General features: G+C 46.9%; 1 protein-coding gene across 3 annotated transcripts in view; it reads right to left on the bottom strand.

The window, feature by feature from the left end:
* LOC105739397 (translation initiation factor IF-2) overlaps positions 1–18,469 on the bottom strand; it is a 65,737-nt gene that overhangs the window by 11,409 nt on the left and 35,859 nt on the right. For all 3 annotated transcript variants that reach the window (XM_030818515.1, XM_030818521.1, XM_030818530.1), the window contains exon 3: positions 14,860–14,899. In XM_030818515.1, the coding sequence (XP_030674375.1) occupies positions 14,860–14,899 (40 nt within the window). The remainder of the gene's footprint in view (positions 1–14,859; positions 14,900–18,469) is intronic.

The raw sequence follows: 18,469 nt of genomic DNA, 5'->3' as shown, positions 1-18,469 counted from the left end.
CCGGGGCTGACAGCAAGCGGGCCAGGCTTAGAGGAAGCAAGTGCAGCGCTGGGGCCCCTCCATGCCCCGCTGCAGAACGGACACCCTCATTGCCTTCCCCCAACATGCTCCCCCGCTCCCACTCCTGCTTCTTTCTCCCTGGGGGACTCTCCTTGTGGAAAAGAAACCCCAACACTAGGGGGTGCGAGTGAAACTGGAAAATGAAACTGTGATTTCCAGTTTCATTTTCCAGTTTCAATTTAGAAGCAGCTCTGCCAGCTTTCCACTGCCTGTGCCTCAGGGCATCACAGAGGAGCTGAGGGGCAAGAAAAAGTGTTCCAGCCAGCAAGCACCCTGCTCCCTGGGCGCCCTCAGAGGGCGGGTACTGGACTGGTAGAACCCACTGAGCGGGGAGTTGTTGCAATGCAGATTCCTGGCTCTCTAGGCTCTGAGGCCGTAGGTTTGGGCCCTTTGGTGATTCTGATGCAGCCTATGGACCTCACTATGGCAGTCGTGGCCTCAGAGACCATCAGAACAGCCAGAGCACACCTGAGGCATGGCTTCATCCTCTCCAAGTCACTTCCTGCCACGAACGCTCGGGAAGTGCTGTTTCTCTGTGCAGCATCTCCTGCCCTCCTCCATCTGGTATTGGAGGCATCTTAGATGTTCTCTGGGACCTGAGGTCTGTAGAAACCCAGGCTGTGGTCTTCACACAAGGGTCTCTCTTTCCCATACTCCAGATTTCCCTTTAAGCTGCTAATTTGTAACAGGCATTCATAGAAACAGAACAAGATAGAGAAATTCTATTAAAGATCCTTATGTGCTTTTGCTCTGTCTGTTGCTCCATTTATTTGCAATTTATGGCCTAATCCAAGAGGATTTAAGGACAATTAAATCTTTCTTTCCCCTCAGTGTGTGTGTGTGAGTGCACGTGTAAGAGTGTGTAGGGGTTGGGTCTTCCAATGTACCTTTGCCCTGGTTTGACCGTGGGTGGAGAGGGTGGGCAGGTCTCCAGGCCTGCCAGATGTAGACCTTTCCTAATGTCTACAGCAAATTTGTTCTTCAGTGTTTCTAGTATCAGTTTCTGATCAATCATTAATCAAAGTTGCAATAAAAAGACAATCTTCTCAGGACTGGGTTATAAAGGTCCTGGCTGCAACCTTAAAAAACCCTTCTGTGGAGGCCTCAGAGCCAAGAGAAAAGGGCCATGTGTCTGTGGCTGGATTTGGAGGTAAATGAACGCACTGTCCCTCTCTAATTGGTGTGCATGAAAATGAACTTCAGTCACTCGAGTGGCCATGGCCTCTTTCTTCACCTCTCCCTGCCAACGAAGCTGGTGGTGCCCTGGCTCCCAAGCCAGGTGGCAAAGCTGGGGAAGGAGGCTGTAGTTGGGCCCAAATATGGGGGTCTGGGGGCACCTCCACAGGTTGTGACTGCTGCAGCATGCTCTGGGGCCAGGCCTATGGCAGTGGAGGCAGGACAGCCCCCAGGACCACAGAGCCCCCATAGTGGAGGAAGCCGCTACTTGGGTGGCTCAGCTAATTCCTGCTGACTTGCTGCTGTACAGGGCAGAGGGGTGCCTGAGACAAAGAGGAGACACACTTCTCCCATGAGAAATAAAGCAAGCAGCTGTTCCTCTCTTGGGCCCAGCAGGGGTCAGTGGCTGTGGGACCTTCACTCCTTCCCTCTCAGTGTAGAGGGTAGATCTGCTCTTTGGGGCGTGAGGGCACAGCCTCCTGACAAGCTGGAGAAGCAGGATTTAAGAGCTAGAATCAACAGGGAGAATGTGAGGCCCAGCATCAGGTTCAAGAAGCAAGGGGATCAAGGTTGCAGGGAAGGCAGGGAGCCTGAGCCTAGCACAGCCCAGACCAACAGACTGAGGAGTCCAGAGAGCCAACATGCTCACTTGGCCATCGCTAAGATGTGTAGTGTGTGAGAAGGTGTGAGAGGCACTCGCTATTCTCTCCAACCCCTTCCAACGTATTATTGGATTGTGGGTGCCATGTTTTTAGACACATAAAAGAAATGAGTATTTTCAGAGAAGTGCAACCCTGGAGGTGCAGGGGAGTGAACTCAGTCATAAGAAATCATTCAAAGGATTGACCTGTGGAACAGGGATAGACTTGCTCTCCATGGCTCCAGCAGGGAAGCAGCAGAGAGGGGAACCTTTCCTGAAAGTCCAGTGTGACCTCTGAAGACACACACACACACACACACACACACGCACGTGCACTTTTTTGAGACAGAGAATGAGAATGAAAAGATACACACTGATCTTTCAACAGTCGCTGTCTCTACCTGGTGATTGCGAATGATTTTAATTTTTTTCCTCTTGTGCTTACAGTATTTTCTAAAATCTCTAAAATACACCCAAATTACTTTCTCGTTATGGCAAAATAGACATAAAATGTCTATGTCCATTTTAACCATTTTTAAGTGCAGAGTTCCACAGTATGAAGTACATTCTCACTGTTGTGCAGCCATCACCACCATCCATCTCCAGAACTTTTTCATCACCCTCAACATAAACTCTGCATCCACTAAGCAATATCTCCCTGTTCTTCCTCCTTCCAGCCCCTGGCAACCATCCTTCTACTTTCTGTCTCTATGAATTTCACTATTCTAGGTACCTAATATAAATGGGATCATCTGGTATTTTTCCTTCTGTGTCTGGCTTATTTCACTTAGCATAACATTTTTAAGGTTCATCTATGTTATAACATGTACCAGAATTTCATTCCTTTTTAAAACTGAATTATATTCCACTGTATGTATTCACCATATTTTGTTTATCCACTCATCTTGTCATGGACATCTGGGTTGTTTCCACCTTTTGGCTATTGTGAATAATACTGCTACAAACATTGGTGTACAAATATCACTTCGAGTCCCTGCTTTCAATTCTTTTGGGTATATTCCTAGAAGTGGAACTGCTGGATCATATGATAACTAAGTTTTTGAGGAACCACCACATTGTTTTCGACAAAGGCTGCATGATTTTATGTTCCCAATAGCAATGCACAAGGGTATCTATTTCTTCACATCCTTGCCAACACTTATTTTCAGGTTGTTTTTGTTGTTTTAAAATAGCCATCCTAAAAGATGTGAAGTGGTATCTTACTTATTATGGTTCTCATTTGCATTTCCCTAATCTAAATTACGTTTTAAAATCCAATCCTCTCTGAATCGAACCCTTTGTTCTTTATTTCTCAATAAAATGGACCTTGCCCCCTTTTTTCCCTTCTTTGTACCTATGCTCTGCATTTTAAAAAATTGTGGCAAAATACACATAACTTAAAACTTTACCATGTTAACCATTTTCAAATGTAGAGTTCAGTATTAAGTATATTCACATTGTTGTGCCCTAACCCAAATATAGTGTATAATGGCAAAAAGAAACAAAAGGCTGTCTAAATAAAAAGAAAGCTGTGAATTCTTGGACCCCAGAGATGTTCACAAACCGACTGGATCAATCTCAGCAGGAACTTTCATTCATCTTCCGAGCACCTCTGCTGGGCTGGGCTCTGTGCCAGGCAGGGGGCTCTGAGGCGAGTGTGGCCTGGACTCTGCCCTCGGGGTTCAGCGTCTGTGGGGAACAGTTATACCCAAGGGCTGCTGTGGGCACAGAGGGGCACCCTGTTGTGTGGGTGGGGCATTGGGAAGGGGCATAAGTGAGGTGGCACATGAGTTCAGGTGGGAAGGACGAGCAGACATGTACATGAGCAGAGAAGGGAACTGGCACGTGTGGCTGGGCTGTGGCAGCACACCTCACAACCGCCATTATAGGAGCGTCTATTAATCATTTATGTCTGTCTCCCTACTTGATTATAAGCTGCATGAAAGCAGGGCTGGTGGTTTTGTTCACTGCTGCATTGCCGCCATGCCCAGCACAGGCAAGTGTAAAAGAAACACTTGCTGAATAAATGAGTCGTTGATGATGAGGAAAAAGGAGACATTTCTTTCCAGAATCTTGGCTGTGAGAAGCAGACAGCATGGCTGTACTCCACGGGGAAGTCAGGATGACAGGAAGCATTATACAGGTGATGGAGACAGGAGCACAGCAGGAGCCAGTGGAGAAGAGTTTGAAGAGTCCCTGGTTGAGAGAATAGAAGGGCGTAATTGCTGGTGAGAGGCCCCTGAAGAAAGCAGAAAGGCTGGGATGCAGGCTCAGTGGAAGGAGAGGAGTCTCTTTATGAGACTCAGATGGCCAATGTGAAAAAGACAGAAGATACCAACTGCTGGTAAGAATGGGAAGCACACTGCATGGGGAACTCTCCTACACTGCCGGAGGCGCGTTCTTCGTGTTATTCTAGATTCAGACAGCACTCTGGTCGCTGGTTGGTGCAGGCCACCATTTGGGCCAATTAGGGGAACCCCAATATCTGCACTTGGACTATCAGAAATGAGTGCTCTATGCCCAGAGCAATTTCCAAGATGGGCCTGAATCCATGAGTCATGGCACTACACGGAGCCCAGGGTTGGCTCTGAGCCTAACAGCCTCCAAAATGTCAACTTTGCTCACGTGCCACCTTGTCCCTCATCTCATGCCATGCAGCTGGCAGGACTTCAGTTGACAGAAGGTAGACCCTGCTCTTTTCAAAAAGCACACAGGACAGGTGCTGATAGGCCAGCCTCTCCCACTGAGCTCTGGTTACTGCGGTGAACTTCACCAGGAGGTTCAGCGCCCACTGTGGCTCTGCCTGAGGGGCCTCTGTGCACACTCAGTCCAGGCACTAGCATCCCAGCCCTCAGCCAGTGGTCCAACTCCAGACTCACTGCACAGAGCCCCTTGCAACCGACGTGTGCCAACATGGAGCAGGGCAGCTCAGCATGACACCTGCACAGCTCAAGACTGAGGGAAGGAAATGCGTCTTCCTTCTCAAGTTGGAAGAGGCTGTACCGAATTACCAAATGGCATTATACTTGCCGGGGGGAGCACAGAGGAATGTCTGGCAGTCCCTGGGATGATGTCACAGTCCAGAGGTGGGGATGAGATGAGCCCAGATGATGCAATGGGGATGCAAGCAAGACACGATGTCATTAGAAGCCACAGTGTGTTCTCTCATGCCACATGTTTCCCAGCTTAGAGGAGTAAGGGGTCATGGAGGGGTGGGGTGGCCCCCTGGGACCCTGCTCTAGGACGCATGCATAGTGACCCACATGCAAACGCACAGAATTCAAGAGCTAGCCAGGCCTGGACCCATGTAGGAGAGCCCCACTGGCTGATTTCCAATCTGGGACAAAGGCCACAGACAGCAGGCCTCCCTTGGCCACACCCAGGTCCCCAGAACACATGCTCCACTGTCCCCAGTCTAACCACAACCCCATATGAGCTGTGTCCCATTCATGTTGGCCTAGAAACTGGGAAGTACCTGGCATGGGGCCCTCCGCTTCCTCCCCATGACTGCCTGGAGCTCTGGGGAGACCACCAAGGGGCCATTTTTGTGGTTAGGAAATGTCTGTGGCAGCTGTGGACACCACAGGCCCTCCCTGGACCCTTTTGAAGTGGAGGTCACATTCCTAAAGATTCTTAACTGCCAGCTCCAATCTCTTGCTTCTTCCTGACAGGCTCATCTTAGTAGGGAGTGAAGATAATCTTTTTCCAGTTCCACAAGGTCCTCTCAGATCCAAAATGCTCTAAGTTCAAGGGCAAAGCTTGAAGAAAGGGAGCCGCAGATACTAATTTGTGGTTTTAGTTCAGTGGTTTTCCACCTTGGCTACACAGTAGAGTTACCTAAGGAGCTTTTTAAAAATACTCATGTTCAAATATTCCAACAGGCACTTTGCAAAGAGAAGATCTAAATGGCTAACAAATATATGAAAGGTTGCTCAGCTGTATTAGTCATCAGGGAAATGCAAATTCAAACCACACTGTGATACCACTACATACCTGCCAGAATGGCTAACATGAAAAAGATAGAAAATAGCTATGGTTGGCAAAAATGTGAAGCAACCAGAACTCTCATACATTGCTGGAGGGAGTGTAAATGGGTACAGCCACCTGGGAACATTATTTGGCATAAGGTACTAAAGCTGAACATACTCATATCAATGCTTCCCCAGCAATGGATATAAATGTGCTCCAAAAATACACACTAGCATTTCATTGCAATAGTCATAATAGTTCCGAATTATAAATAACAATTCGAATATCCAAAAATGCATCACGGTAGAATGGATAAATCAAGGAATATCCATACAGTGGAATACTCTATAGCAAGAAGAGTGAATAAACTGCAGCTCTAAGTAACAATTTGGATGAATCATCTCACAAACATAATAAGAGGATATATACTGCATGATTCCATTTACATCATATAAAGTTTGAAAACAGGAGAAATGATGGCACACCATTAGAAGCCAGAATGGATATTAGCCTTTGGAGCCAGGTAGTAAGTGGAAGGGGTGCCAGGGGTTGCTGGTGATGTTCTGTTTCATGATTTGGATGCTGGCTACTCAGGGTAAGTTCATTTTGTGAAAATTCACTGAGCTTTACACTTATGGTTTGTGCTTTTTTTTTTTTTGCATATATGTCATCCTTTAACAAACACTTAAAAAATTTTTGAAACCCACATCAATTCAGTCAGACTCTTTTGGATGGGGGCAAGATCCAGGCATCAGTATTTTTTAATATCCCAGATGACGGTAACGTGCAGCCAGGATTGAAAGTCACTGGCTTAATATCTTGGGAAAAGCAGATCCACTCAAGACCTCAAAGGGTCCTGATAAAGGCCACTTCCAGCTCAGTGGAGTGAGACACTGGGGTGGAAAGATTTTTTGGATGTGGGTTGGTCTCTTGCACAGGCAGAGGTATTGCAGCATGCTGTTGTAATGTGTATCTTCCTTGGCAGTGTCTGTTGAAAGCTGGTTGCGTCAGTTTGTAATGGGGTGTAATGGCAACAAGGTGGGCCCAGCCCCACCCCAGGAAGTGGATCACTGAGCACAGCTTCTACAAGGCCATTTGTAGAGAGGTGGCAGCTGGGCTTCCCAGGGGCTGCCATCCAGGGCAGAGCCAGTGCTGAGGCTCTGACAACTTCGGCAGGGTGGGGAAAAGGCCTGACTCAGGGTGTTTATGTTTGTGGGTAATGACAGTCAGCTCTGGGCTCCAGATGATGCTTACTCCTTGGCCTCTGTGTTCAGATTAGGAACTTGCAACATCTTGCTGAGGACCATGTCAGGCTCAGCTCTAAGTACTGTGGCTGAGAATTTTCCTTCCTCTCTGTGTGGTTAGTGGCAGCCTCCCTAAGCAACGGCTGACCTTTAGCATACTCGGTCAAACTACAGGCAGCTGGGACAAGACAGGACATGGGGCTCACAGACAGGTATTCCACCCACCTGGGCCCTGTCAACCCTCCCAGAAATGCATGGGCCATGAACCTCCTGCTGTGGGAGGGGCAGTGCAGAGAGGTCTCAACAAGCTTCCCTTGGCCCTCTGGGATCTCCACCATCCACAGTGTGTGGGGCTGAGCTGCAGGCTGGGTGTTCAGGTGGTGTCCCTGCACATCTGCTTTGCAGCGTGGCGTCTATACAGCAAGAGTGAACAGGAAGGGGCCTCGGGCCTCCTGTAGCTCTGTTGGACAGGGACGCTGCGGGGCCTCAGCTGGGCTTGCTTGGCTAAAGGGCACAGAGTGGCGTAGGCTGCAAGAGGACAAGCTAAGCTGATGAAGGCTCTATCACTCAAGGGTAGCCATGTAAAAAAAATCCCTACAGGTAAAAGAAGCATGAATAAGACAGGCGGGGCATAACAGTGTCTCCCCACTGAAGCTGCAACTCTCTGCTTCACTGGCTTCAGCCTCCTCTCTGTGAAATGTGGGCAATGTTCCCTAGGCCTTTTCCTCTTGTCCAGTAGGCTGAGGGTCTACAGGCCAGAGCGAGGCCTGGGCCCTGAGGCCTGGGCCTGTGCAGCCCCTGGCTGGGACCTCAGCCCCCATGTGCCACGTCACCTCCCTTGTCTGTGAAATACCACAACAGCAGCTCTTGCCAGCCAGTGACACTACCCCTTCCTGTTGTCTTCTTTACAAAGCATTTATGAAATGTTTCCTTTTCATGCTTCAGGAAACGGGTGGCCAGGAGGAGTTCTTGATTTCATTTTTTTCCCTAGAGATATGTGTGCTTCAAAATACACAAATTAAACAAAAACGAGGGCTGACTGGGACCAGGAGAGTGAGTGATCCTGGCTTCCCTTCATTTACATGCTTATTTTCCTTCTCAAATCACTCCAGTAAGTACAGTGTCACTAATCTATTGCCCTCTATTATCTGCATTATAGTTAAAAACATTGACATGAACAAACAAAAGCCCTTGAGTAGCCTAGAGAAGTCACAAAACTCATACCCAGACTCTCGCCTAACAGAGTCTCTCAGGGCTCACTCAGGGACTATTTATTCTTTTTTTTTTAAATGTTGATACCCTCTCTGCTTGAGTATCCTTGTTTTAGATGCAAATCAGAAAAGGTTGCTGTACGGCCGGGCGCGGTGGCTCACGCTTGTAATCCCAGCACTTTGGGAGGCCGAGGCGGGCGGATCACGAGGTCAGGAGATCGAGACCACGGTGAAATCCCATCTCTACTAAAGATACAAAAAATTAGCTGGGCGTGGTGGCGTACGCCTGTAGTCCCAGCTACTTGGAGAGGCTGAGGCAGGAGAATGGCGTGAACTCGGGAGGCGGAGCTTGCAGTGAGCCGAGATTGTGCCACTGCACTCCAGCCTGGGCGACACAGCGAGACTCCGTCTCAAAAAAAAAAAAAAGAAAAGGTTGCTGTATTGATCACAGTCTCAGCAGGAAACAGATGCACACTCCACTGGTAACAGGACAGACTGAGGAAGGGACTGTTTCCAAGGGTGAGCAAGATGAAGAGAAACCCTCAAGGAAAGGTGAAGCATCCTGCAGCCAGCAACAGTGGGAGCTGTGACCACCAATCCCCAGGGAGGAGGTAGGAGGGCTCCTGGAACCCAGAGAGACTTGTAGGAGGGGACTGCCAGCAGGATCTGTGGTTTTAGGGTGAAAAACACAGGCACTATTGACCTGAGACCTGGCAAGGGAGGGAGCTGGGGGGATAAAGCACCTCCCATTTCCCCTCCCAGCCTCCAACCTCTGGTCAGGGGAGGGGTCTTCAATTGGCCAAACCCAACTGGAAGCATGGGGACCTGGAGCCTGGCTGATGGAATCCACAAAGGTCAGATCCTGGGAGGTGTGGGAAAGAGCAGAAAATCAACAGGAGCAGGGATGTGTTGAGGAGGTGGCAAACAAACAATGCCCGGCAGAGTCACCGGGGCTGGCCATTTGAAAAGAGTACATTAGAAGCTAACGTGCTGTAATGTGGCACTCTCACCACAAATACATAGGATGAGAGGCAGCCAGGGACAGAGGTGGCCACGAAGAAAGGTTTAAAGAATCCCAGCAAAATGACTGGGGTCCTCATTATGGAGGAACAAATAGCTCTACTTAATAATTCCAAGGTAATAGCTTAATAGCTTAATAATTCCAAGGTAAACAAGTATTTTCATAAAGAGGACTCTGAATGATCAACAGAAGGTTAAATGTCACTGCACTGCTTCACAGAGCTGCTACAGGGCAGGGAAGACTGTAACACAATGTAGAGATAGATCCATACAAGAGAGGTACAACAGGGTTTCCAGTTCAACACATCAGTTATTTACACTCCCAGTTTCCTTTCTCTCCTGAAGCACCACTAAAATGCTAGTCTAGAAATCAAATGCGGCTAGGTGCAGTGGCTCACGCCTATAATTCCAGCACTTTGGCAGGCCAAGGCAGGAGGATCATTTGAGTCCAGAAGTTCAAGACCAGCCTGGGCAACATAGCAAGACCCTGTCTTAAAAAAAAATTGGCTGGGTGTGGTGGTGTGTACCTGGAGTCTCAGCTACTCAGGAGGCTGAGGTGGGAGGATCACTTGACCCCAGGCGTTCAAGGCTGCAGTGAGCTATGGTCACACCACTGTAGTCCAGTCTGGGCGATGAAGTAATACCCTGTCTCTTAAAAAAATCAAATGGGGCCAGGCGCGGTGGCTCACGCCTGTAATCCCAGCACTTTAGGAGGACGAGGAGGGTGGATTACTTGAGATCGGAAGTTCGAGACCAGCTTGGCCAATATGGTGAAACCCCTACTCTACTAAAAATATGAAAAGTAGTCAGGCATGGTGGCACATGCCTGTAGTCCCAGGTACTCCGGAGGCTGAGATATGAGAATTGCTTGAACCCAGGAGGCAGAGGTTGCAATGAGCCAAGATCGTGCCACTGCACTCCAGCTTGGGTGACAAGGTGAGACTCTGTCTCAAGCAAGCAAACAAACAAACAAACAAATAGTATTAACTCTCAAAGGCAAAGAGAATGGTAAAGGAGACATGAGTGGCTGAAAGAGTTCCCCAAACTCCAGGAAGCTGGGAGGCAGGTGGAGGAATAATGACCGACGTGGAGGAAGCTAGGCTCTGAAGGGCTTGCAGAGGGGCACACTGACAGGAGGTAAGCCACTTCACCCCTGGAACCCTGCAGGAGGAGCTCAGACTTGGGGAGACCAGGTGTTGTGGATGGTGGGGCTGAGGTACAGCAGCCATTGGGGGTAATGAATGGAGGAAACTGGTTGAAATCCTCCCCAGGTCTCACCTCCACACTCTGCCCCACACAGCTGGAGACAAAGACACTGAACAGGAGAGAGACAGGCAGGAGGGAGGGCAGGTGAATACAAGGATGAAAATAGGGAGGTGAGGGAAAAGTCTAAAGAATGAAGTGTGGGACTCAACGTCCCACCCACTTAACTTGCCCCGCCTCACCCCAGGTATATATCACTCTGGATGAGGGTATGGTGAATTTAAAAGATGGTTGCAAATTCTTTGACATTTCTCCAATGGAGAGGTGGGTCTGTGTCTCCTTCCCTGAACCTGTATGGATTTCTGACTACAGTGGAAATGAGCTATGTGACTTCCAAGGCTGGGACACACACAGCCATGCAGCTTCTGTCTTGCTGGCCAGAACACTCACACCATAGATTGAGGCTTCAGGGTGGTGGTTCTCAACAGGGTGATTTTGTCCCCCAGGGGACATTTGGCAATGCTGACAGACATTTTGGTTATCACAACTCTGGGAAGGGGGTTACTACTGGCATTTAGTAGGCAGGAGTCACTGGTGCTGCTAAACATTCTACAGTGCATGAGACAGCCTCTGACAACAAGAAATTATTTGGCCCAACATGTCACTAGTACCAAGGTTGAGAAACCTAGCTCTAGAGAAAAGGTGCTCATTGGAGGCTTGTTAACTAAAAGACTGGCTTGCTTCGTGTAGTGAAACCTCAGTTGATAAATTCTCCCCAAGCAGAGTTTAGTTCAGCCTATTATTGCTCCATTAAAAAATACCAACAGATAGCTGAGATATTTGGCATTTAAGGAAAGCCTCCAACAAGGAGAGATGGAGAGACAGAGAGAGGGAGAAGAGGAAAGAAGAAGAAAGAAAAAGGAAGGAGGAAGAGGGAAGAAGAAGAACAACAAGAGGAATAGGAAGAAGAAGAAGAAGGATGACGACGACAAAAACAACAACAACAACAAGAAGCAGCCACCACCGCCGCTGCCACCTCCAGGTAGAAACAAAAACAAAATAGTGACTAGAAGACTATTGAGACAAATGGACAAATGAAAAATAAATAGTGCCTCAAGAAGGGTAAGATGAAGATAGTAGATGCATAAAAAAGAATGTGGTATTTTTGAAAAAGAACAGGAAGAACAAGAATGAGTACTAGGATATTAGAAAAAGAAAGCCAAAATTTAAAAAAAAAAAAATCAACAGAAGGGTTGGAGTATGAAGTCAATGAAGGTTTCCCAAGAAAGTAGACCAAAAAGGCAGAGATGAAAAGTAGGAGAGAAAATAGAAGGAAACTAAAACATTAATCCAGATGATCCAACAGATAAAATAGAGAGAAGAAAATTATTAAAGAAATAATATAAGAAAATCTTCCAGAACTCAAAGATGCTACATAACTCAGCAGTGACCAATATGTCCACGTTCACTATTGAGTTAACCACAGATTGTGTTATGTTCTTATTGGAAGGATGGAGGGAGGAAAAGTGGGGATGGTTCTGTAGGGAAGTTCAATCCTCATCTATCACAAAAAGTCAACAAATGCCTAAAATCGGTAGATCAAAAAATAGTATAAACAGAAATGGAAACTAGTAAATGGTTGAAAGAGGTAGCCTATAGAGAGAGGGACTGAGAAAGATGGGGAAGGGATTTTTATTATGGGCTTCTCAGTACAACTGATATTTAAACCATATGTATGCACTTTTTATTTTGTTTTTAATGGATACATAATAATTGTAGATATTTATGCAGTGCAGTGTGATGTTTCCAGACACACATATAGCGTGACATGATCAAATCAGGGTAATTAGCATGTCTATCACCTTAAACACTTGTCATTTCTTTGTGGTGACAACATTCAAAATCATCTCTTCCAGCTATTTTGAATTTGCACATTACTTTGATAAATTTCATAGACTAGAAATTAATTTAAAATGGGCACAATTTTAAAACTGCAATGTGATGGGATCAAATTTAATAATTTGGAAAATTCGCTTATGTAGAAGAGTCATGCCTGTCTAAGAATGCTCAATAAACCGGCATAGGTGGGCACAAGCACCATCAGCATGGAAGCATTCCTCCTGATGTCACTGGCCACTAAGGCAGTTGGTGGGGTGAGGGTGGGGATGAGAGCCAGGCATGGCAGCCCTTAGGTGGTCACCGTTTCCCTTTCCTGGCAGCCTGTATTTGCTTGGGAGACCTGTCTCTTGGGTATAGATCCTACTGGACTGCTAAAGAAGAGAGGTGCTAATCCTTTTAGGATGACTTCTGGGAATTCACTAGGATGCCCTTCCTCTCCTACTCAGGACATGGAAAAAAACACTGGTTTACCAAAGGTGGATGAGCCAGGCCCCGGACTAGAGCCACAGGGCCTCTCCCTGGATGTGCCATAGTCAGGCTGTCTCAGCAGCTAAAAGAGGCTACACACATTTATTGTCATCAGAAGCTGGGACAGATGAGCCTTGGGTTACAAGATCTCCTACCTGGAGCTCTCCCAGGAGGTGCCAATCATAGGGGATGGGAGGACACACACATGCTTGCTGGGGCTCCAGCGTTACCACCGAGGTGCATCTCCTTGGCCACTAGCCCTGGGGTCTGACCTCCCCTTCTCTTTTCCTTCACTGGTTGTTCTTCCTATTCCCTTTCTTTCCCACCTCTCTCTCAGTTCTCCAGAGTTCTGTGCAGGGACTGCTTTGCAAACTTACCTGCTGAAATGCATGGTTTTTTTTTTTAACCTTTTAAATTGTCACTTTTTTTTTTAACTATACCATCCTTAGATAAGCAGGAGATATTCCTTGTAGAAAAATAAGAAAATATTAACAATCACCCATGATTCTATCAGTCAGAAAACTCCACTGTTGGTGTATGAATTTCCAGAATGTTTCCAGGCTTATAAACAGGTAAAAATACTATCACAGTCCATGTCTCATCTAAGCAGCCAGCTACTGAGCAATCATCACCTACTGGGCTGTGCTGAGGCCTTAGATGTGTTAATCTCTTAATCCTTCCAACTTCACAAGCTAGGTGTTATTGTGCCCCATTTACAGGCAGGAAACAAGTTCAGGGAGATCACATTACTTGCCTGAGTTCCCAAGTTGGTTAAGAGACTGAGCTCGACTTCAACCCTTCAGGCTGAACCCAAAGCTACTTTCCTTGAATGGTTTGTAAGATTTTTCCACTTCTTTTTTTAAAAAATAGTATGTTCAAATATCTTTCTCATCAATAAATATATATCTTCATCATTCTGCCTAATGACATTCCCTTGTATGAATGTGCCAACGTGGAATAACCATTTCCTTCTTGTTGGGCTTTCAGATGTTTTCTTTTTGTAAATGATAAACAATGCAGTTATAACTATCTTTATATACAAACTTTGCACAAGTATGAGTATTTTCCTGGAATAAATACTGGAAAGTGAAATGGCGTGGTCAAAGGCCAGATACATTTTTAAAAGCTGCCTCTTTCCCAATCACACATTTCCCACATCCATTTATTTGCTGAGGATCTTCACAAAATTTGGACTCAGATTAAACACAGAATTAGAGAAGCCCTATGCTGGAAAGATCTTAGTATATACCTCTTGAACTAAACCAGTCTTGCTTTAGAAAAAAAAAAAAAAAAGGCCAGGCGCGGTGGCTCATACCTGTAATCCCAGCACTTTGGGAGGCCGAGGTGGGCAGATCATGATGTCAAGAGATTGAGACCATCCTGGCCAACATGGTGAAACCCCATCTGTATTACAAATACAAAAATTGGCTGGGCGTGGTGGCGTGTGCCTATAGTCCCAGCTACTTGGGAGGCTGAGGCAGGAGAATCGCTTGAACCCAGGAGGCAGAGGTTGCAGTGAGCCGAGATTGTGCCACTGCGCTTCAGTCTGGTGACAGAGTGAGACTCCATCTCAGAAAGAAAAAAAAAGCCCTAGACCCTCTGCAGCAGCCTGCTATGCCTTCAGTGGGGCAGGCAGCACTTCTGGGCAAGTGAGGAAGGGGAGACCTGGAGGGAGGTAGGGCAGGAGGGCCATGCTGTAGGCCCACAACCAACTGGCTTGGGGGAGGCTGCCACATTTTCCCAAGTGAAACACTGTCTTCCTGGGTCTAAAGACCTCACAGCCATCACTGACTATACTAAGCTGCCTCACTGTCCCCAGGACTCTCACTCTATCCAGGAAGTCAACATAAAGTCTCTTGGGTCTTCCCTTTATGCAGCTGCCAACACTTAGCACCCTGGCCTTCCTTGGACAGTTTCCAAGGCTAGGTTGGGAAGTCCCAAACAAGATGTGGTCTTATTGTTTTCTTACCTTGGTGTGTTTTCCTCCAATAGGCTACAAGCTCTGGCACCTGCAAAAAACAAGGAAAGTAAATGATTGAAGCAGGGCACTGAAGGTGGGCCTTTGAACAAAGCAAGCCTGGATGGAAGTTGAAAGATGAGAGCCCATCTGTGGTGAGTTCTTTGAAAGCCGCTGAGGTGTGAGTTGGCGGGATGCTGGCCCAGGGCAGACATGGGTACAAGCTTCCACCCAGCGGCATTCTCCACTCAGAGGGTTTCTTTCTCATTCGGCCTGTTAATGCTCCTATACTGGCAGAAACCTCAGTGCCCTTTCCACTTTGTCTCAAGGCCTTGTATAAAAAATAAGTTGTCCCTTCATTCATTTCCATGGATATATCCATTCATCAGCTATTTACTGAGCACCTACTATATGCCAGGCACTGTCCTAGGGCTCTGGGAATAGAGCATTGGACTAAAAAGGCTAACACCCTGCCCTCATGGAGCTTGCAGTCTACTGGGTGGGGGTGGTGGGGCGGTGGTGGTAGTGAAGAGACCAAAAACTAACAAAATACCTAAATTAAAAATATAGGAATCAGAAGTGGTAAATCCTAGGGAGGAAAAAATACGGCAGGAGAGAGGGGTAGGGAATATTGAGGCAGAAGGTGAGAAGGGGTGTCAAAATTCTAAAATGTGTGTCCAGAGAAGGCTAGACACCTGAGAAGGTAAATTATGAACAAAGTTACCTGAAAAAAGTGAGGACATGAGCCCTGAGAATTAACGGGGAAGAAGCTTCCCAGGTGGAGGGAATGGCAAGTACAATAGCCTGGCAGTGAGGGCCTGTCTGACATGTTAACAGATCAGTGAGGAGGGCTGTGCAGCCAGAGTAGAGAGAATAAGGGAGAAGCAGGAGAGGGATCAGAGAGGTAGCGAGAGGCTCCACAGTGTTCACAGCATTCAGGGGAGGTCCTTCTGTGAACTTGGGCTCTGATTCTGAGACAGGAGCCACTAGAGGGTTTTTTACAGAGAAGTGACATGATGTGACCCACATTTTAACAGGATCACTCTGGATGCTGTGTTGAGAACAAACTGAGAGAAAGAGTAGAACCAGTTAGGAGGCTATGGCAGAAATCTCGGCAAGAGACAATGGTGGCTTGGACCAGAGCAGTAGCATGGAGGATTTGCTGATGGATTGGAAGTGAGAGATTAAAAAGAATGGGATTAGAACCTGACTGGGGCAGGTTAAAAAGAAAGGAGCTGAAGCTGTGAACTAGGAGACAGAGTTGGCTGGGAGCAGCAGGAATATTCCCAGTTTTGGCCTGAGCAACTGGGAGGATGGAATTGCCATTTTCTGAATGGAAGCCTACAGATGGAGCATGTTTTGTGGGGAGATAAGGAATGCGGTTTTGGACGTAAGTGTGAGATGCCTTTTAGGCACTTAAGTGGAGAAGACTGTAGGCAGGTGGAACTGTGAATCTGGGGAGAGGTCCAGGCTGGAAATGAGTATTTGTGAGTGCTCAGCACATAGTTCTTTAAAGCTGTGACACAGGATGAGATCATCAAGAGGGTGGATGTCAATAGGGAAGCTGTTGGCTGGGTGTGGTGGTTCACGCCTGTAATCCCAGCACTTTGGGAGGCCAAGGTGGGTGGATCACCTGAGGTCAGGAGTTCAAGACCAGCCTGGCCAACCTGGTGAAACCCCGTCTCTACTAAAAATACAAAAATTAGCTGGGTGTGGTGGCGGGTTCCTGTAATCCCAGCTACTCGGGAGGATGAGGCAGGAGAATCACTTGAACCCAGGAAGCAGAGGTTGCAGTGAGTGGAGATTGTGCCATTGTACTCCAGCCTGGGTGACAGAGCAAGACTCTGTCTCAAAAAAAAAAAAAAAAAAAAAAAAAAAAAAAAAGAAAGAAAGAAAGAAAGAAAGAAAAAACGGGGAAGCTGTGCAAGGGCTGAGCCCCATTCAGCAGCTCAGCAAAAGAAACTGAAAAGGACTAGCAAGTACAGTAGGAGGGAAACCTGGAGAAAGACTTCTGAGGAGGATGGCGTAGTCCACTGTGATAGGTCAACTATTTAATAATATGAAGACAGAGATTTAGCATCTTGGAGTCACAGGTGTTCCTGGTCAGGGATGAGTCAGTGGAACAGTTGGAGTGAGAATCTGACTATAGCAGGTTCTAAAGAGAGGAGCTGAAGTTGGGAGCTGAGGGATGGAGTTGGCTGGTGGCAGCAGGAGGGCTGGAAGCAGAGGGAGAGGGATCTAACCTACATTGGTTCTACCTTAAGAGAAAACATAAAGCTGGTACTTCCTCAACACCTGTACATGGCCACTGTTGTTACTAACACTGAGCCAGGTCCTCCAGGTTGCTGAGCACCACCCAGGTCTGGTCCTATAAGCCAGCTCTCCACCAGTTTCTAGATTCCTATGAAGTTATTTCCTTTTTCTCACTGCCGTGTGTAGCCTTAGGATAAATGCCTATAGCTTGGGGCTGCTGAGCAAGTCCTCAGTTGCTTGTTGACCAAGATCTGGCTTGGGTCCTTTCTCCTGATGGGAAGTCAGAGTGAGCAAGACAGACAGGGATTCTGCTCTTGGAGAGCTTGCCTTCTGTGCAGGAGATAAATAATCACCAAGGAAATGGATATGCAGGCAGGTAACTCCAAATGCGGATGGGTGCTATGAAGACAGTAAGCTGGGGTGAAACGTAGAGAGTAAGTGTGGGAGCGACCTCCTTTGGCCAGGCTGTGTGGTCAAGTGCCTCTCCGGGAGGTGACATTTAGGATGACACCTGGACAGCGATGCCCAGCTTATTCTCCTCAAGCTGGCCTCTCCTCTGCTGCTCCCAGCCCTCCCCGTGGCTTCTACAATATCTGCACTCCCGGAACAAGGCCAAGGCCTTGGGCCATCTAAGTGCAAAGCCAAAAGGAAACAATCCTTCTCTTCTCTCGCCAGTACACACTGTGGGAACTTTTTCTCCATGATTACAAAATACATGCATTTTCACTGAAGGAAACTTGGAAATATTGAAAACAGGAGAAAACGTATCATTCTACTACCCAGAAATAACTACAATTAACTTTGGATGCATCCTTCTAGACATTCTTCTATGCATATATATAGGTATTTTTTTTCTTATTTCCTTGGGTTAAAAATGAGATCATGTACATTGTGTTTTATGATCTGAATTTTGACTAAATCTGTTATAAAGCACTCTTCTCATGAAATTAATTTTCTTCTACATAATGAGTTTTAATGGCTGCATTAAAAGTATTTCATTATATGTAGATTTTTACCATATTTTATTTAATTCCTAAACATTGGCCATTTACATTGTTTCCTATGATTGTTACTATGAGCAAATGCTGTAATGAACAATCCTGTATTTTTTTCCTTGGAGAAGGGGGTTTGCCAATGTCTTATTTCCTTGGGTTAAAACAAAATGTCACTGCCCAGTGGCAATGCCATGGGTCTCATGGCAGCCTGAGGCTGAGGGCATGAGAGGGCAGGAATGAGCCCCAAGCCTAAGAAGCCACTCAGATGCCAGAGGCTGATTTAGTCCTGTGACGTGCCAGGTCTTGAGTTTTCCTCCCCTGAGGGCCTGATCAGTAGGAAAACAATAGGCTTCTCCCATAAACCCAGAGAAACC

Source organism: Nomascus leucogenys, chromosome 2, assembly GCF_006542625.1.
Source record: "Nomascus leucogenys isolate Asia chromosome 2, Asia_NLE_v1, whole genome shotgun sequence".
Taxonomy (NCBI): Eukaryota; Metazoa; Chordata; class Mammalia; order Primates; family Hylobatidae; genus Nomascus; species Nomascus leucogenys.
Note: the sequence above shows the minus strand (reverse complement) of the source record. Positions and strands in the feature narration are given on the sequence as shown.